This window comes from Mustela nigripes, chromosome 4 (assembly GCF_022355385.1).
Source record: "Mustela nigripes isolate SB6536 chromosome 4, MUSNIG.SB6536, whole genome shotgun sequence".
Taxonomy (NCBI): Eukaryota; Metazoa; Chordata; class Mammalia; order Carnivora; family Mustelidae; genus Mustela; species Mustela nigripes.
Genome location: NC_081560.1, coordinates 139,084,648 through 139,103,960, shown reverse-complemented (window position 1 = coordinate 139,103,960; position 19,313 = coordinate 139,084,648). Strand labels below are relative to the sequence as shown.

Sequence of the window (19,313 nt, the reverse complement as noted above, 5' to 3'; positions counted from 1 at the left end):
AAGTTCAATGTCATAGCTCTTCTATGAGCCTCTCTCAGCTTTTCCAAAACAACACGTTAATCCAAAAGCAAACAGTTACTCCATGGTAAGTTTGAGACACTCATAACCAGGAATCCTGCACACTCCCCTTTCTATCAGTATTTTCAGATTGGGGATGTGTACACATGTGCTCACAAACATACCCCCAGAGACAGACAAGATTGGGAGATGTTTATACACATGGACCCTGAACTGTTTTCTTCTAACCGCAAGATATGAAGAAATCTCAGGACCTCTCTTTTGAGAGTGCTTTTCCCTTCTACATGCTGGTTCAGTTCAGGTCAGGGCAAGCTGCCAAACTAAGAGGACAATCAAGTCCCATCACATACTATCCCTCAACATTTCCTGATGAAGGCACTTTGAGTTCCCCAAAGCACTGATAATTTGCTGGCAATGGCAAAAGCAGTGACCTTTTGGGATCAAAGAGAAAGTCAGCACTTCATCTTGTCTAGTTCTAGAATCTCTTGCTTAGTCCTGTAGACTTTAATGTATGAATAATCTTGGGATCTCTGGCACTTTTGTCTTTTATCACAAATTAGTACCTGAAATTGTCTGAAGATATAAATCTCTCCCATTCAGTCCTGCTTTCAAACAGACCTAACAGTATTTCCTCTGCCCATCACTTCAGTTGTTCCACACTTGGAACCTGGACTTCAGTATTTATCATACAAATAGATTCCTTTTCTCCCTCCTCACCCTCTGCCCCAGATTCTCACTTTCTACTATTTCCTCACTTCATAAGGCAAAAATGCACATCTGAACCAGGGTGTGGAAATTTATTTTATTTCCTCCAGATAAATTTTCCCCTATGACAAGGTATAGAATGACATATATGAATGATGAGCAATCCTAAATTTAGTTTATCCCATAAAACAAGAAATGGTTCACCCTCACTAATCCCTTAGCTGAAGTTATAACACTTAGTATGCAAATGACAGTAACCATTTTATATTTAGGAAATCAGACATGGCAAAGTGATCATCTTTTCTTTGGGTCATTAGCTGTCCAAGTAATGGCAAAAGACTTAGTTATCTTAAGCCCCACTGGGATGCAGTTGCCTCAGCAAAACATCACTGCATCTGATTTATTACTGAGTACTCTGAGGAAGACCTTGGCTCCCACTTTCTTCATCCCTTCAGATGACTTAAAGAAATAGGACTTTTATTTAAATACCATGTACACAGTAACTACCTGTACATGAGTTTTTAAATGTTATATTGTTCAATTTTTCCTAATTCTATGAGGATGAAAAGTAACTCAGTAGTGGGTTGAGATTTGCTGTATGTCTTCACTACTAAGTTAACATTAAAATTATACCAGGCACATTTTGGCAGTTAGTGTAAACCCAGCATTAATGAGATACATGCCGAAAGGTGTTTGCTTCCAAGACCTCAGCTGAAACGGATGCACGGGGGCCTACTTTCAAACTAATGCTTCAGACTTCCCTCTGATTTTGACATCAGTTTGGCATTTTGATTGCCTATGAATAAGAACTTCCTTAACACTGCTATTAGAGGCATCCTGGTCACCTCCCACTCTGTCTTAGTATGAAGTTGGAGATGGCCTTTGGTTACCTCCCCTTTTATCAACTGATCTCTCTTATGACCTTCCAGGATACTGAGAAGGGATCTAGGTGGCTCAGTCTGGGCTAAGCAGGCAGGGTAGAGCAGGACAGCTTTTCCACCCACTCCTTAATCAGTTGGTGGGCAATGGCTAACTTGGGGGGCAACCAGAATGTCCCGTCCTGTTGCTGAGTATATGGACTCTTTTTCCTCAGGGCTGTGGCCACCTCATCATGACTGAACCAGCCAGCTGCCTCTAGTTCTTTCAAGTTCACCTGGATCTAAAAGACATAAAGGAAAACAGAATGTAAGGTTAGGAGCTACAAAATTTAGAATACTCTCGCCAAAGGTGAGAAATTGTTCCCAGAACTAAGCAGGGCCTCGGATCTACAGGCTGGGAGATGATTAGTTTTAGATACTGCACAGAAGCAGAAGAGGCATAACTAAAAGGAGAGAGTTAAATATATTTTTTAAATAGTGTAAAAAAAAAAAAGTGCCTTTTAAAAGTCCCAGAAACACAAATACCAAAATACTAAAGAGTGGTTAATAGTGAGGTGTAATATATAAATAACTTTTGATTAACTTTCAATTTAAAGAAAAACATAAAATTACTCCTCTAAAGGATAAGGGATAATTAATGATTATCAAAGGCACACTGTATCCAAAGGAAGCTGAGACAGATGAGATATTATTAATTCTATGCAAACCAAAACACAACAGACTTTGGCAAGTAAGGACCACAATGCCTTCTCTCAGGGATGCTGCAGAAGAGCAAGATGAGGTTGGGTGAGACAACATCTAAATCCCTTTCACCCAGAAGTTCCTTTGATTTTGTGTAACTGGTCCCCAACCTCCTAAGAGACTTGAACAATAAGACCAACCCTGAAATCAGTCATTTAATTTGATATATTTATTGTGTGCCTACTCTTTGTAAGATGCTCTGCTAAGTCCTGCTGAAAAATAAATTGTCACGTAACTGAGATACATAGAAAAAAGAATGTTAATTGTGTGGCTGCTCTGAATTTGCATGGAGATTGTTTCCTTTATAAGATTGCAAACTCCTTAAGGGAACAAATCCTACATTACACATCTTTGAATAACGTAGACAATGCTGGACTAGACAGGTGCCTACTGGCCAACGTGGGTGAAGCAAAGGAAATACCACAGCATAAGGGAAGCATGAGAACTTACCTCTGTCTGCCCTGGTTTCACAGTTGCATGACAAGCAATCATGAGTGAGCTATTAGGAAAGGGCCAGTGCTGGGATGCAGAGTACTGCAGTCTTTCCACCTCTAATCCCACCTCTTCTGCAACTTCTCTCCGGACAGCCTCTTCCAGACTTTCACCTATAAGCACTCAGATTAATTCAGGACAGCCCTGCAGCGGGAAGGGTGATACAAATGCCCGACTTGAAAGGAGCCCGAAACTGGCTCCAGAGTTTCAATGAATTATTCTTGGGGAGAGCCCTAAATCCCTGAGTCTCTACAACAACAGGACTCAAATCTGGAGTTGGGTGCTGAACTACAATACTTATACTAGTTACTTACTTACTTAGACTGCAAAATAAGAGTGACAATTAGAGAGGCTACCGCTGACCTCAGCTTTAACAAAATTCTAATGCCTTGTCTCACCTTTTGCAAATTTTACCCCAGTAGACTGAGAAAAAAAAAAACCTATAAATATCTATTGAATTCTGATAAATAAGGTGCATGCTGAAATATTTAGGGAGAAGTGTACTAATGTCTGCCAACTATGAATCAAAGAATACAACAGATTGAGGGATGGATAGATATGTGATAAAGTAAATGAAGAAAACAAGTGTAGGATGTAGGTGGTAAGTGTATGGGAGAGTAACTGTATAATTCTTTCAGGTATGCCATATGTTTGAAAACTTGTCTCATACTAGACAGTTACAATGCCAGAAGGCAGTTTTTTGACTTGTCAGGAAACAGTGTGCTTGAGACTCCAGAACAGCAGCAACAAGATAAAGAAATACCTACTACTGTTAAGCTTTCGTGTCCTCCAGTCATCTGCACATGCCCTAAACTTCTTACCTATGTCACAAAAACCTGCCAAAGCAGAATACATTCCCTTGGGAAAGGAACTCTGGCGAGCAAGCAGGCATCGAGTCCCATCTGACACTAGAGTGATCACCACAGGAGCCATCTAGGAAAAGGGAATGGAAACTTAGACACAACATTAGGGTTTTGGGCCTGTTAATGGAATGAAGGAATGGATAACTAAGGAAAGCCTTTTAACTGTATAGGCTTCTATCCCTAGGACAAGCTAGCACACAGTCTTCTTGGATTACGGCCCTTTTAAAGTAGTGCTTACTTGTGGATAATAGATGATCTTATTGGAAGGGCACACACGCTTGCTGCCAGCCATATTCTTCTTGGTGGGCTGCCCACTTCTGCTACAGAACTGATGAGCATCATGCCAACGGAGAAGAGCCTGAGCCTAGGAATACAAAGATAGGCTGATTTCATTTGGAGAGAATGTGAAGCTTATCTGTAATAGGGCTGGGCCTAGTATTTAGAGCAATTCAAAGGGAAATGCCAATCCCTTTCCAGCTCACCTACTTTAAATGGGTATCAACTGTTTGAACTTTTAAAAAAGGAAACTATCTGGACACACTCCTCTAGCATCTGAAATATGAATAAGAGAAAGTATGATTCATTTAAAATACATATAATATATAAACTATTATAAATGAATGTCCCATGTACTTAGGACCCAGCTTAAAAATAAGATATTTTCAATATTTCCAGTGTAATGCCCCATCAGGTACTCCTCCCCAGTAAAGGTGGGATTTTTTTGCAAATAAAAATGCTTAGAGATGGGGCGCCTGGGTCCTGGGATCAAGCCCCGCATCCGGCACTCTGCTCAGCAGGGAGCCTGCTTCCCTTCCTCTCTCTCTCTGCCTACCTCTCTGCCTACTTGTGATCTCTGTCAAATAAATAAAATCTTTTAAGAAAAAAATGCTTAGAGATGTCTTTTTAAGTTAAATGAACAACCAAAAGCACTTTAACAAATGAAGTCTAAAGTAATTTCTCATAGGAATAACATAATGATGTATGTTATGCTATGGGTCACTAAAAATATCATGAGGCTGATAGATCTGCATGTCCTTGGGAGAAAATGGTCCTGTGAAAAATAAGGGCAAAAGAAAGGAGAATAAGCAATCTCTCTACAGCACATTGTCCTCTGCCAAGGTTTATAGGAAGGACTGTGATCTACCTGCTCAAGAGGAAACCAGATGTCATTCTAGCCTTTGCATACATGCATGTATTCACACCAAAACACTGCTTTACTAAATTCCCTATAGAACTAAGAAGTCAGAATCTACCATGGTCAGCAAGGAGGCATCCTTTGTGTTCAGCTGAAAGAGAGCCTTCGTCAGCTCAGTGAAAGAGCCCTTGAGCTCTGTCTCCATTTCTGGTTTCTGTAAGGCAGCTAGAAAATGAGAACAGAGGATAAAATGAAACAAACACTGAACTTTGCCTTGGGCCCCCCTCAAGTGTTTCCCAAACTCACCTAATAATACTCAACTAAGGAAAACAAAAAATATACAGGTTCTCAAGCCCCAGCCTGGAGATTCTGAACAGCAGGTGAGTGAGGCCCAGAAATCTTTATTTTTTAGTAAGCACTGGGTGATTTCTTATATTCAGGCAAATCTGAGAAACATCAGAGCATAGTATTTCTCAAGATCCTCTTCAGAGTAATAAGAATATTTGCACTAACCACACACTATCCCTGGAAAAGAGGTAAAATGGCACCTCTAAGCTCCTATCTGCACTGCATAACAGCATCATTACATTTACAACTAGACCCAGGAGAGAAGGAAAGCCTAGTTGGAACCATGAACCTTATACCAAATTGGTTCCCAAAGGCAGGTCTGAAGACCCTGAGCATGGTAACATGTTTATTCACCTGAGATAAGAATGATGTCATGAAAGAGTTAAGAAATATAAAATGTATAAAGGTACAGAGAATAAAATAATAAACATCTGTGTAGCTACTACCTAGATTAGAAAATATTAAAATGTTCCTTATCTTATAAATGATGATAGTAGATGGGCCGTACTTTTTTATATCCTAAATTTAAAAAAAAAATCAAGGTTGATAATCTTTGGTATTCACAAAATTTTCTTTTAAGTTTTACTATTACATGAGATCCCAAAGTCTGAGCACCACTGGGAAGTACTCATTAGAAATAATGTTCTATACCATTTTGGGAAGAGGAGCTGGTCAGACCTAGATCCAGAGCAAACCATGCTTCATGCTGGTCAGAGCATCCAATCAGCACAGAGTCTTCTATTCTTTGTGTGTCCTGTCCAAACTTTGCCAGGAGCCTTTCCAACTCTTAAGAAGCAAAAGGAGAAGGGAAGAAAACAGAGGTTTTCACTAAATCACCATAGCCATATTAACCTTCTAGGAAATCATCCACTTCAGCTTGAATAGGTATACCTGCTTCTAGCCACTGTCCTGCAGCTGATTAGCTATGTAATCTTGGCCTAATCACTTAGTCTCTCTAGACCTCCATCTTCCCATCAGCAACCTAAAGTGTTTAGACTAAAAGAATTCTTTTTTTTTTTTTAAGATTTTTATTTATTTATTTGACAGAGATCACAAGTAGGCAGAGAGGCAGGCAGAGAGAGAGGAAGGGAAGCAGGCTCCCTGCTGAGCAGAGAGCCCAATGTGGGACTTGATCCCAGGACCCTGAGATCATGACCTGAGCCGAAGGCAGCAGCTTAACCCACTGAGCCACCCAGGCGCCCTAGACTAAAAGAATTCTTGCTGTGTACCACTGTAATCTATGATTGTTTCATGAAAGGAGGCTATCCCTAGTTCAAAAGATACATGATAAGCTAATGTATTACGGTGCTGAAAAAAAAAGTGTCATGCTTAAAATGCTAGAGACCAAATCAGTTACATATAATTTAGATTACGCTGCATGTGTGGCCTAGGGTAGACTATTCATCCAAGGTCCAAGTCTGTGCAAGACAAGTGCTGTATAGGGAGAAAATATGACCTCTTGTGCATGAAGGACGTATTTATTTGTTCATAATACAACATATCATTGCTTTCTATTGGCATCCTGATACACTTCTGCACTGCTAGAAACTACCTATCCAAGTATTCAACATCTGGCCCATCGAAGAAATTCACTGGCTTTGTATTTAGAAGTCAGTCAGTGTATATTGACATCATAGAATACTGAAAGTTAGTACCTTGAATGCTAAATCCCAGTGCCTTATCTTTATTTACATACCCTAAAAGAGTTCCCAAGTTCTCAAATTAATTTTAAGTCACTTTTACTTTTGATCCTTCTAAAAGAAATGAAGTTATGATGCAAATCTTAAGTAGTAGAACAGTATGTACTTCCATGGAGGCTAAAAATCACTGGTTTAAGCAGGGCTGGGCAAATATTTTGGGTTTTGTGAGCCATGTGGCTCTCTGTCACAACCACTCTGTTCTGCCACTGTAGTTCGAAAACAGCCATAGACAATACGTAAATGAATGAGCAAGGCTGTGTTCCAGTATTTACAAAACCAGCAGTGGGTTCCAATTTGGACAGCAGATTCACTGACCCCTAGTTGAAGCCAATAGTGGTTCATACCGTCACTAAATAATGTATGGACAACTCAGGTTTATACACTAAATAATTAATTGGTAGAAGTAACTTGAAAAATCTGGACTCTAAAATGGAAGAAGCCTTCTCAGGGGTTTGATATGGATGAAATTCTGCTTAATGGCCACAGGCTGGTCTACTCTGTCCTCTTTGGGCTTACCTAGTAGGCTATGCCGGGGAGCCTGGTACTGGTGTCCAGATTTCTGAAGCAAAGGAGCCAGGCTATGAAAGAGGTAAAATGCTCCTGTCTGCTGGGCTTTTTTACATGCATCATCATCTTCCTTCAGCTCAAATAAATACCTGTATTTTGGAAATAAAGCATTATTAAACCACACTTAGTTACTTGCATAGCATTCATCTTTCAGAATTCGGTTCTTGCATCCCTCTCCTATCACAGTTATTTCCTTTTATTTATATCCTAAATTGCTCTTTCCCCTGAAAGACTATGATCTCCTTAAGGGCAGGGTCAGCCTTAGTTCTTTATCTCCAGTAACTAGATATCGAATGGCTCAGTTCAATAAATATTTATTGAATTGAATTTCAAGAGTTATAAATATTTACTGAATTGAACCTCAGGGTACTTTGCCAATATTACGCTGTGAGGCAAGAATTTATATGCAGTGAAGTGAAAGGAAAACAAGTACAGCGATAAAATATCAACCACAGAATAGCTAGGGATGAGTGCAGACTTTATTATTATAGATGGAAGAGCCAACACTATACTTTCAGTTTTAACTCTCTTTCAATCTAGGGATGATAAAGAGCAGGCGTTATCTTCAGTGCATTCCTGCTTCCAACACCTAGTCCCCCAGGTGGACACCATTAGCTCCTTATCTCTATCAAAGAGACCACTGGTGGGAAAATGAAGCCTATACTTGACCTACACTTATTTAATAAGTGTAATATCTTCAATGGCCAAAATACAAATGTAGAAAAGATAACATCCTATCATTAGCTTCTCTAGAAGAAATAGTACTGGTTCCAGAGCTAAGCTTTTCAAGCACCTTCATTAAAGATTACCTAAGTTTATCCCTTCAAGAGCCTTGAAAATCAAGTCAGGCTCCACATGATTCGGGGGTACTATAATAAAGATTCTCCTTCTGGACCCTTAGGGATAACCATTTTTGCCAATTAAAAGCCCCAAACAGACTCAGATTTATGGCAGATTTTGTCACTGAAGTAGGTAATGCAGTTTATAGATATTTCCTGTAGGATCTGGGAGATTTTGTAACACTAACAGAGTTAGCTCAACATAAAACTACAAAGGAAAATGATAAATGTGTCCCAGCGACATGTTTAGGAACCTATTTTTGACTGTATGATAAAAGGGGTTACAATGAGCTCTTTATAAACACAAGACCAAAGAAACCTGAGATTTTAATACTCAATGGTATTTTTAAACTTATTATAAGAGACTGTCACTTCCTGGGGCAAAGACTTAATGCATGTTGAAGGAGAGACTTGTGCCACTCAGAAGTTACCAAATATAAACTATAGAACAAACAAAGCTGCCTTCCTAAAAGAACAGTAAGAGTCATACAACCTGCGCTTTACCCTAATGACTCTAAAAAGCAAAACACCTACAAAAACACTCAGGTTAAGGTCTTAAATCTGGGGCCTCACTGGAACTGGAACTGAGATCCCAAAAGTTCCTTACATTTTCCTTCTTGATCAGGAACACTAATTTTAAAAATTCCTTTTCCCCCTTTAGTTATAATAGTACGGAAACAACACTAAGATTATTGGACAAAAGCTTATTTTCCTATTTATAAAAATCAAAAGTCATCCCATTAAAATCAGAAAATACAGTTAGCAATTTGTTCAAAAAAGGGAAATCATCAAGAATCTCACCATTCAGAGATGATCACTGTTTACACCTGGGAATTCTTTAAACAATTTATTGTGTGTACCTGCACATAGATAGGTATATTCAGGATCATACCTACTTGTAGCCTTTTTTCTTTAACATTCTTTTCATGCCATGTTCTTTATTGACAGGATTTCATTCTCGTGATTTTTTTTACTAATTTTAAAATCACTTTAATACAGTCAGTTTTAGACCATTCAATAACTATACAGTAATTCAGTTATTGTTCTCGGAGTCTCAGCCTGAGAACAGCAAATAACCTACAATAATATAAGTACCACAATTTCCTTTTCTCACTTTTGTTCATGTATCGTTCTGTGCTTATGTGCCTTTAAATTCTGGACTGGGCACTCACGTTTGGCAGAGCTTTTCCAGTAGGAGGCCCTGGTTATGAGCGCATTTCTTCAGAGGAGTTTCACCTTTGCTTCTACAAGGTGCCCAGCGGTCTTAGAAGTCTACAACTACTACTTACATTCTTTTTAGGTTGGGGTTTGGGTGGCATAACACAGATGGTGCAAATTTAAACCCCCAAAACCATGAGAATAGCTAGTGATTTCAAATTCACAGATTTCAAATTTCCCAGGCTGTGACAAAGAAGTCCTTTATCATCTTCCTGTACTGGAGTAGGGTTTTGGTTTTGGTTTTTCTCCTAGTCTACCTTTAACTGGTAGTTTAGTTCTTTCTTAGAGGGTGAGGGCTGAAGTAATTAGAATTATCTACCTTATTTTCAGGAAACTTCATGAACTATTACTATTCAGTATAGTTTTTAATTCCATCATAGGGGTGTACCGTCGTTTAATTAATTTCTCCCTTCTTGGTCATTCATCCATTCAGTAGTCCTTTAGTGCCTACTATGCACGTGGTATTGTTTTATACATGGGTACCAGAGGGGTACCCATATGCAGAGGGGTACCAGAGTGGGAAAGACAAAGTTCTTATCTTAATAGAACTTAATATTTAAATATGTCAGATATTTTAGTTATTACTGGAAATTTAGTTTAGAATGTTTCCAATTATAAATAATTTGTAATGACTGTCCTTATATGTAAATCTTAATCTTGTATCCTTCATCCTCAATATAGGATTTTGAGATATTTATATTTTATAATTTAATGGGCCAAAAAGAGAATAATCAGAGCTCAGATTGGTCACAACTCACCGGGTCTTAGCGACATAAGTTGACAGCAGCCTAAAGTACCAAAAAGATTTTCTCCTGCAAGCAATTCCACAATACAGGGACATTGTCAGGTCCTCAGAGAAAAGAGAAGTTAAAAGAAAAAAAAGTCATAGTGTGCAATTAAAGTAATGAATCACCAAGATGGTTATACTTTCAGCCAGGATAGGATTACTTTTTAATATTGAGGAAAGAAACTGAATAGGAGTCAGGTGATCTGGCTTCTAAATTGCATTTATTCCACTAACTAGCTGTGGGATTTCAACTTTTCAGTACCCCTTTTCTAATCTACAAAATTGCAACCTGGGGGCACCTGGGTGGCTCAGTGGGATAAAACCTCTGCCTTCGGCTCAGGTCATGATCTCAGGGTCCTGGGATGGAGCCCCACATCAGGCTCTCTGCTCAGCAGGGAGCCTGCTTCCTCCTCTCTCTCTGCCTGCCTCTCTGCCTACTTGTGATCTGTCTCTGCCAAAGAAATAAATAAAATCTTAAAAAAAAAATTGCAACCTGTTCCGCCTACCTAATAGGTGGAGACTCTGCTATCTACAAAAAATACATTCTTCCTCCTAAGAATTATTGCTGAAAGGTAGCTGCTAAGCCACAATGTACATTTCTCTCTTTATATCTAAGCAGTGCCAAAAGTAGGTCTTAACAATGCAATGTGAGTGTAAGTAATGTATATCTCTTCTAGGATGAAGCAGTTAAGAAGTGGGTATGCCTAGAGGCTCCCAGGTGGCGCAGTCAGTTGAGCATCAAACTCTTTGTTTCATCTCAGGTCCTGATCTCAGGGTGGTGAGATCAAGCCCCATACCAGGCTCTGTCTTCAACTGGAGTCTTCTTGAGATTCTCTCCCTCTCTCTCTGCCCTTCCCCCCACCTTGGTGTGTGTGCACATTCTCTAAAGTAAATAAATCTTTAAGTAAAAATTTTAAAATAATAATAAAAGAAGTGGGTATGCCATCATCCCCTTTCCTCCTCCTGCTTGTAAGACTCTGGAATGGCAGAACCATTAGATGGAGAAACCTGGATCCTTGAATCACAACATGGAGAAAAGCCACCTTCCAACTAAAGTACTCACACACACACACACTCTGGACGATTTATCAGTGAGAAATAAACTTCAGTCATATTAAACAAGTGAACTTTTGAAGTTTGTTATAGCAGCTAGCATTACTCTATCTAAGACCAGGTAAGACGGGGAATGTCTCCAAGTAACTGAAGTAAGTTTCTCAGAATATATGAAAGCCAAAGTCCCTCTGAGAATGAAGTAAGAGGAATCCTATAGGCAAGAAAAATATAAAAATCATGGCCATTAAGAAAATATTTCAAAAGGCAGCTATGCAAATCTACATGAATCCAAGATATTTTCTATTTTGTGTGTCTCATTGTGAGAGAAAAAAAATTCTTTATCTTATGAATCCATTCTGTAGAAGGTGATTCCTGTTATTTTTTTTTAAGATTGTATTTATTTATTTGCCATAGATCACAAGTAGGCAGAAAGAGGGGGATGCAGGCTCCCTGCTGAGCAGAGAGCCTGATGCGGGGCTCAATCCCAGGACCCCGAGATCATGACCCGAGCCAAAGGCAGAGGCTTAATCCACTGAGCCATCCAGGCACCCCAAGGTGATTCCTTTTAAATTGTTTATCAATAACTATTTTATTCCCCCATTGGCAATAAATTCAAGAAGTTCCACTGAAATGAAAAAATCAGTACAAATAACCAGCCACCCTTTTAACTGTACCCAAGGGAAGAAGCTTTGACACTAAACAAATTACTGAGGAACATCTAAAGTTTAGGCTTACTTCTTGGTTGCATAATTATGAATCACTGATGACTAATCCTTGGACAGTTTTGGCTACAATCAGTGTCCTAGCCAAGGGTAAAATATATTTAGCAAACAACATTCAACAAAAAGTATTTATTGAAAACTGACTTTATGCAAGATCCTTTAAGGAACACAGAAATGTACTGGATGGAAAACCTGCTATCAAGGGTCTCTAATAGGAGAGAGAAGACAAACAGCTTTCCCAGAGGGCAACATGTGATATGTGGGTTAAAAAACATTCTAGAAGAGTATTAAAAGGCATAATTCCTAGTTTAATAACCTAAAGACTTGTGTGATATACTGGAAGAAATACATTTACATTTCTTGTACATAGATATGTCCTATGTATATGTCTCGTGTACAACTCTGAGAATGTAAACTCATACAGTATTTGGGGGGGGGACTGGGAATATGTATCAACATGGTAAATAAACATCCTTTCACCTAGCAATTCCACTTCTATGAAATTATCTTGTGAAGAAAAGGATAGGTATAGGAACATTAACAAGAAGTATGATGAAGGGGAATAATATACAGCTCTTAAAAATAAATAGAAGAGGGGTGCCTGGGTGGCTCAGTCAGTTAAGCATCTGACTCTTGGTTTTGGCTCAGGTCATGGTCTCAGAGTCCTGGGATCAAGCCACACATCAGCAAGGAGTCTGCTTGGGATTTTCTCTTTCCCTCTCCCTCCCCCCCCCCCCCCCTCAAATAAGTAAAATCTTTAAAATAAATAAATACAAGATAACAGTGGAGACATTCATATACAGTAACAGGGAAAGATATTCCACAATATATGTTTAAGTAAGAAAAGCAAGTAATATTTGGTTTACTACCATATAATTAATTTATAAAGGAAAGGACATAGGGGTGCCTGGGTGGCTTTGTTGGTTAAGCAACCAACTCTTGATTTTGGCTCAGGTCATGATCTGAGGGTTGTGGGATTGAGCCCTGTGTTGGTCTCTGTACTGGGCATGCAGTCTGCTTAAGATTCTCTCTCTCCCTCTCCCTCTGTCCCTGCCTGCCCCTTCTCTCCTTCTCTTAAAAAAAAAAAAAAAAGAAAAAGAAAAACAAAAGGACACATACATATCAGTAAACATAAATATATATTTATTTCTATTTTTAAAGTGACTAGAAGTACACATACTAAATCATTAACAGAGTTACCTCATCACAGTCCCAGGGAGCCAAAAGTAATTCTTTTTGTTAGTTCCCTGAATCCTGAGAGCCAAGAGCTATTTGGTGGCACTATTAACTACCAGCTATGTGGCCCACTGTCCTTGGCTGCCTGATGTTTTGTCTAGTTTGTTACTAAATTAACCTTAGCCAGTTGTGGATTATCATGGCCTGCTGACTCATGGGATGGTGGTCACAGCTTGTAAAAAACAAAGTGAAGTTCTTTTTTTTTTTTTTTAAAGATTTTATTTATTTATTTAACAGAAATCACAAGTAGACGGAGAGGCAGGCAGAGAGAGAGGAAGGGAAGCAGGCTCCCTGCTGAGCAGAGAGCCCCATGCGGGACTCGATCCCAGGACCCCGAGATCATGACCCAAGCCGAAGGCAGTGGCTTAACCCACTGAGCCACCCAGGCGCCCCCAAAGTGAAGTTCTTAATGTAACTTTGAAAAAACATTAACAATCAAGAGGAAAACCACTCCAAAGAACAAATAATCCAATCAAGAAATGGGCAGAGGACATGAACAGACATTTCTCCAAAGAAGACATCCAGATGGCCAACAGACACATGAAAAAGTGCTCCATGTCACTCAGCATCAGGGAAATACAAATCAAAACCACAATGAGATATCACCTCACACCAGTCAGAATGGCTAAAATCAACAAGTCAGGAAATGACAGATGCTGGCGAGGATGCGGAGAAAGGGGAACCCTCCTACACTGTTGGTGGGAATGCAAGCTGGTGCAACCACTCTGGAAAACAGCATGGAGGTTCCTCAAAATGTTGAAAATAGAACTGCCCTATGACCCAGCAATTGCACTACTGGGTATTTACCCTAAAGATACAAACGTAGTGATCCAAAGGGGCACATGCACCCGAATGTTTATAGCAGCAATGTCCACAATAGCCAAACTATGGAAAGAACCTAGATGTCCATCAACAGATGAATGGATCAAGAAGATGTGGTATATATACACAATGGAATACTACGCAGCTATCAAAAGAAATGAAATCTTGCCATTTGCGACAACATGGATGGAACTAGAGCGTATCAAGCTTAGCGAAATAAGTCAAGCAGAGAAAGACAACTATCATATGATCTCCCTGATATGAAGAAGTGGTGATGCAACATGGGGGTTTAAGTAGGTAGGAGAAGAATCAATGAAACAAGATGGGATTGGGAGGGAGACAAACCATAAGTGACTCTTAATCTCACAAAACAAACTGAGGGTTGCTGGGGGGAGGGGGGTGGGGAGAAGGGGGGTGGGGTTATGGACATTGGGGAGGGTATGTGCTTTGATGAGGGCTGTGAAGTGTGTAAATCTGGCGATTCACAGACCTGTACCCCTGGGGATAAAAATATATGTTTATAAAAAATAAAAAAATTATTTAAAAAAAAGAGGAAAACCACTTATTTCAACTGAGAATTGTACCTTCATTGGTACAGTCATAAGCCTAGTAGATAAAAATTAAGTCTAAAGCACCTGGGTGGCTCAGTGGGTTAAAGCCTCTGCCTTCGGTTTAGGTCATGATCCCAGGGTCCTAGGATTGAGCCCTGCATCAGGCTTGCTGTTCAGCAGGGAGCCTGCTTCTCTTCAAATCTCTCAGCCTGCCTCTCTGCCTACTTCTGATCTCTGTCTGTCAAATAAATAAATAAAATCTTAAAAAAAAAATCAAGTCGAATTCCTTTTCTAAATGGTCCCTTGTATATCTTTATACACATCTTATATAAAAACTATAGAGCTTATTGAAAAGTAAAAGAGGAGAAAGTGATTTCCTTAAAAATCAGCTTTAACTGTATATATTTATTTATATTTAACTGTATATATTTCTCTTTGAAATATATAATTTGAATTATAAAATTAACATAATTATATTACAGGACATCTAGAAGACAGAATTGTGAGACTGTCCATAATATGACCACATAAATATAACATATATTTTCTAATCTTTTTTATATGTATGATTTTTTTTTTAAGATTTCATCCATTTATTTGACAGAGATCACAAGCGGCAGAGAAGCTGGCAGAGAGAGGGAGGGAAGCAGGCTCCCTGCTGAGCAGTGAGCCTGATGTGGGGCTCGATCCCAGGACCCTGGGATCATGACCTGAGCGGAAGGCAGCTTTAACCCACTGAGCCACCCAGGTGCCCCCGTACATGTACAACTTCTATATATTTGTAATTAGAGGACACACTTTTGTCAACGTGCTTTCACGAAACACATCACAAGCAGTTTTCTGTTTTTGTATAAGCTATAAAATATTTTTAGCTGCAAAATAATACATTCAGGTAGACTCATCCTTATTTGGCTAAACATTCCCCTGATTTTAGACATTTAGGTTGCTCTGATTTTAAATTACCAGAAATAAGATACCACTAAATACCTATGTGCTGATATTTTCAGGCTACTTCTTTTAAGTTTCCCAAAGTAGAATTACTGGGACAAAATTTAGTTTAAAATCATATGGCTCTTTCTACACATTGCTGCATTTACAAGATTCAGTAGTGTTTGGCTTTAAAAAAAAAAAAAAAAAAACAAAACTTTCATTTTATATTTTTTAATAACTACCGAGATTAAAAGTGTTTTGAGATTTAATAGTTCTGGTTTCCCTTTTGCAAACTGTTTGATGCCCTGTGCTCATTTATTTACTGTGGTTTTGACCATTCTAGGTTTTTAGAATATTATAGTACATTTCCAGCATTTTCCATAACAGGATCACAGAAACGCAGTACAGGAACCAACTGATATATGTGTTGCATTTCTTTGTGTACCTCAGTCCAAAAGAAAAAAGAAAAAAGAGGTCTTTTAACAATGAGGATATGTGAACCGACTTGTAGAATGAAAATATAATTTCTTAAAACTCCACGCTATTTATTATTATAGAAATTTAATGCAGGGAAAATGTGTTACTTTTTTCTAAATGGTTTGTGATTTTTTACTCTTCTGGAGGTCTTCAGTGTGATGTTTTATTTAAAGTGTATTGGCTCAAGAGCTCACTTTCAGTAAACTTGCTGGAAAACAACTGGTAAACCTGCCATGATCCTCCACATTACAAACAGAACTGTTTTTGTTTGAATTGGCAACTATTATGGTATTTTATTCCTGATGGCATGCTGAGGATAAAAGTTCACTATTCATGAAATAAGTTTTGGAAGAAAATACTAGCACTGTTATTTTACATTAGATGACAAGCTCAGGCTTGCCTTCTGTTTTACAGTCTGTACCTATCTCCAAACTGAGGAAGGAACAGGGAAGTAAGCACTGAAGAGACTCTGGACTTTTATTCTCCCACTGACTGAATTTGTGATCTGGAGCTGTCACCTAACTCCTTGGAGCTTCCTTTCTGTCTCACTTCTCAGAGGGGAGGGAAGGAGAGAAAATGGATCTGAAGTGTATTACAACCATGTCAGGTTTCTACCTAATTCTCAGATCTGTTGGACTGTAAAATCCTTAAGAGGTGGTATCTTCCCCTTTCTATAGCACCCAGCACTGTTTCTATCACAATGTAAAACATAATATAGATAGATGGGTGAATGAATGAATGAACGAATTTATCCCATTTTACAAGTGAGGAAGATAAAGCTTGAACTAATCTGAAATCACAGTTTAGACAGTAGCAGTTTCAAGCCCAGGGCTATCTGGCTCCAAAACTCATGTTTTGATGAGAAATACATGGGAAAGCATTTTTCAACATTCATTTATGATTTATGTCTTTAAAAGTACAAGGACGGGGCACCTGGATGGCTCAGTGGGTTAAAGCCTCTGCCTTCGGCTCAGGTCATGAACCCAGTGTCCTGAGATCGAGCCCCACATCGGGCTCTTTGCTCGCCAGGGAAACTGTTTCCGCCTCTCTCTGCCTACCTCTCTGCCTACCTGTGATCTCTGTCAAATAAATAAATAAAAATCTTAAAAAAAAAAAAAAAGTACAAGGACTGATAAAGATGAAAGATAGTATTGTTTTTACCAAAAATTATTTGATAAAGAGGCAAGGTTGTTAAGATTAACAGTATCTCTCAAGCCCTTGTAATACATAATTCCTACATTTTTTATCCTGTTCATTTTAAGAAGAAAGATTACTTTGTAAAGTACTACAGCATGAAGAAAGGGTCCATCTCGAATCTATGTGGTTATTCTACCAAGAAGTTTGGTAGAGTTTGAGAGAGCCCTTTTCAGTTTGTCTATTTATTCATTACTGTGGACCTCAGAGGAATGAGGAAATATGCAAAACTGAGGAGCCAAAGGACACAGATTTCAAGGTCTCCTTAAGTAGCTTTATGGTTTGCTTTCTAAAAATGTTTCCTCCCTTAATTAAAAAATAATGCAGGCACAAGGCAAAAAGGTAAGCAAGTTCCGTTTTTAAATGACTCTCCAAGAAAGTACCAGAAAAATACTAGCTTTAGTTAGAATATTAGCTTTATCTTTAGTTAAAAGGATGGTTCTATAAGTTACGATGCAAAACTGGCCATTCCCTGGATCCTGCAATAAGGAAAAGACTAAGCTAAAAATCACAAAATGCTGTGACCAAGAGCTTTTTTTCAAGTTTTGATTATGCCTTCCCATAAAATCCCTCCTTTGCTTAGAAACTCAACAGTTTTCTGTTCCGCTGTACTCACTCTGAATTTGGGGGAGGGTGCCTTCCTAGGCCTCAGGAATCAGCAGAAACCAGGGAACTAGCAAGGCTACTGGGAAGTAGGGCTTTCCCGCTTAGGGCCCTCTGCCACACTTCCCAGAATACCCTATTGATGCACTCTGGGAAATGTAGTTCTGTTTTCATGCTAGCTGTTAAGTCTTCCAAGGTTAACCGTGGTTGTAAGCGTTCTTTTGCCACACTTCCCAGAATTCACCTAGAGAGGCACCCTGGGAATTGTAGTTTAATCCAGAGGCATGTTAAAATCCACTACAACAGCAAAGTTAACAGTGAATGTCAAAAGCAAGATCTAAGATCTTCTAAATCCATTACCAGAAAAACTACCAACCTTGTCTTTGGAGAAGCAGTAGATTCACTTTTCAATAACAAAAAGATAGTCATTAAACCCATCCTAGTACACAAAAGACATATTTTGTGGGGAAGGAAAGGAGTGTTGGGGCAGGAACTAAGCTAACTTTCGAACTTTCTGTCTGCCCACTTTAGAACTAGTTCTAACATTTCATGAAATCTGCCAATTGTAAAGGACATGACTATGTCTAAAGGCGTGTGAGCTTATGTCAGAATGCATCCCTTGATCAACCAGGGCAGTATTCCATAGCACTGAAAGCAGTCTAGCAAAACTGCTTTGGTTCTGCTCTTTTCTTGCTTTAAAGTTGCTTGCTTGTAGGAAAAGACAGTTTTGAAAGACCTTCATTCAACATGTATTTAATAAATACCAACCTGGGACTGTTAATAGGCACCAGATACAGCAGGGGTGAAAAATGGAAAATTTCTGTTTTTGTGCAACTTACATTCTAAAGAAAAAAACAAGTAAATATACAATGTGTTTGGTTATAAGTGCTGAGGAGAAAAATAAAGCAAGATAAGAGGAGGGAGGATTTTGCTATTTTATATACAGTGGCCAGCCTTATTGTAAAGGTGATATTTGAGCAAAGACAGTGAAAGAGTTGAGGAAGGAAACCAAATGGAAATCTATGTGAAGAGATTCATAGACAGGAGAAAATCAGCAGATGCAAATGTCCTGGGGAGGAAGAGTAACTGGCAGGTCTGAGGAAAGCCTAGGACAAAGCATGATAATCAGAGATGAGGTCAAAGTGTAGCCAAGTATCAGATCACATAGGGCTTCACAAGTCTTACAATTCTTATCGAGCCATTGTAATCCTTTGGTTTTTACTCTGGGAGGGTTGGGATGTGACAGAAGAATTTGAGCAGGAGAATGAGATGATTTAACTTACATTGTAAAGGAATTTCTATGTGTGTGGAGGGTAGATTACAGGGGATACTGATTATTAAAACCTGGATGTTATTATTAACATGTAACTTGGTTACATGGGAAGGAAGAATAGTAATTCTGGTTGACCAGCCATTTATTTTGGGTCTTTCCAT

General features: G+C 38.8%; 1 protein-coding gene across 7 annotated transcripts; it reads right to left on the bottom strand.

Moving 5' to 3' along the window:
- Positions 1-801: 801 nt before the first annotated feature.
- Positions 802-17,976, bottom strand: NUDT13 (nudix hydrolase 13). 7 transcript variants are annotated; one of them, XM_059397741.1, is made up of 9 exons: positions 17,893-17,976; positions 10,263-10,354; positions 7,397-7,536; positions 5,832-5,966; positions 4,951-5,057; positions 3,936-4,061; positions 3,656-3,767; positions 2,793-2,947; positions 802-1,882 (listed from the first exon to the last, which is right to left on the bottom strand). In XM_059397741.1, the coding sequence occupies exons 2-9, from the start codon at positions 10,343-10,345 to the stop codon at positions 1,688-1,690; spliced, it is 1,053 nt and encodes a 350-aa protein (XP_059253724.1). In that variant the 5' UTR covers positions 10,346-10,354; positions 17,893-17,976; the 3' UTR covers positions 802-1,687. The 7 variants fall into 7 exon arrangements, with proteins under 7 accessions (XP_059253724.1, XP_059253730.1, XP_059253726.1 ...); XM_059397747.1 differs by having other exon boundaries at positions 10,263-10,316; positions 17,893-17,911; XM_059397742.1 differs by lacking the exon at positions 802-1,882 and having other exon boundaries at positions 2,885-2,978.
- Positions 17,977-19,313: the final 1,337 nt, after the last annotated feature.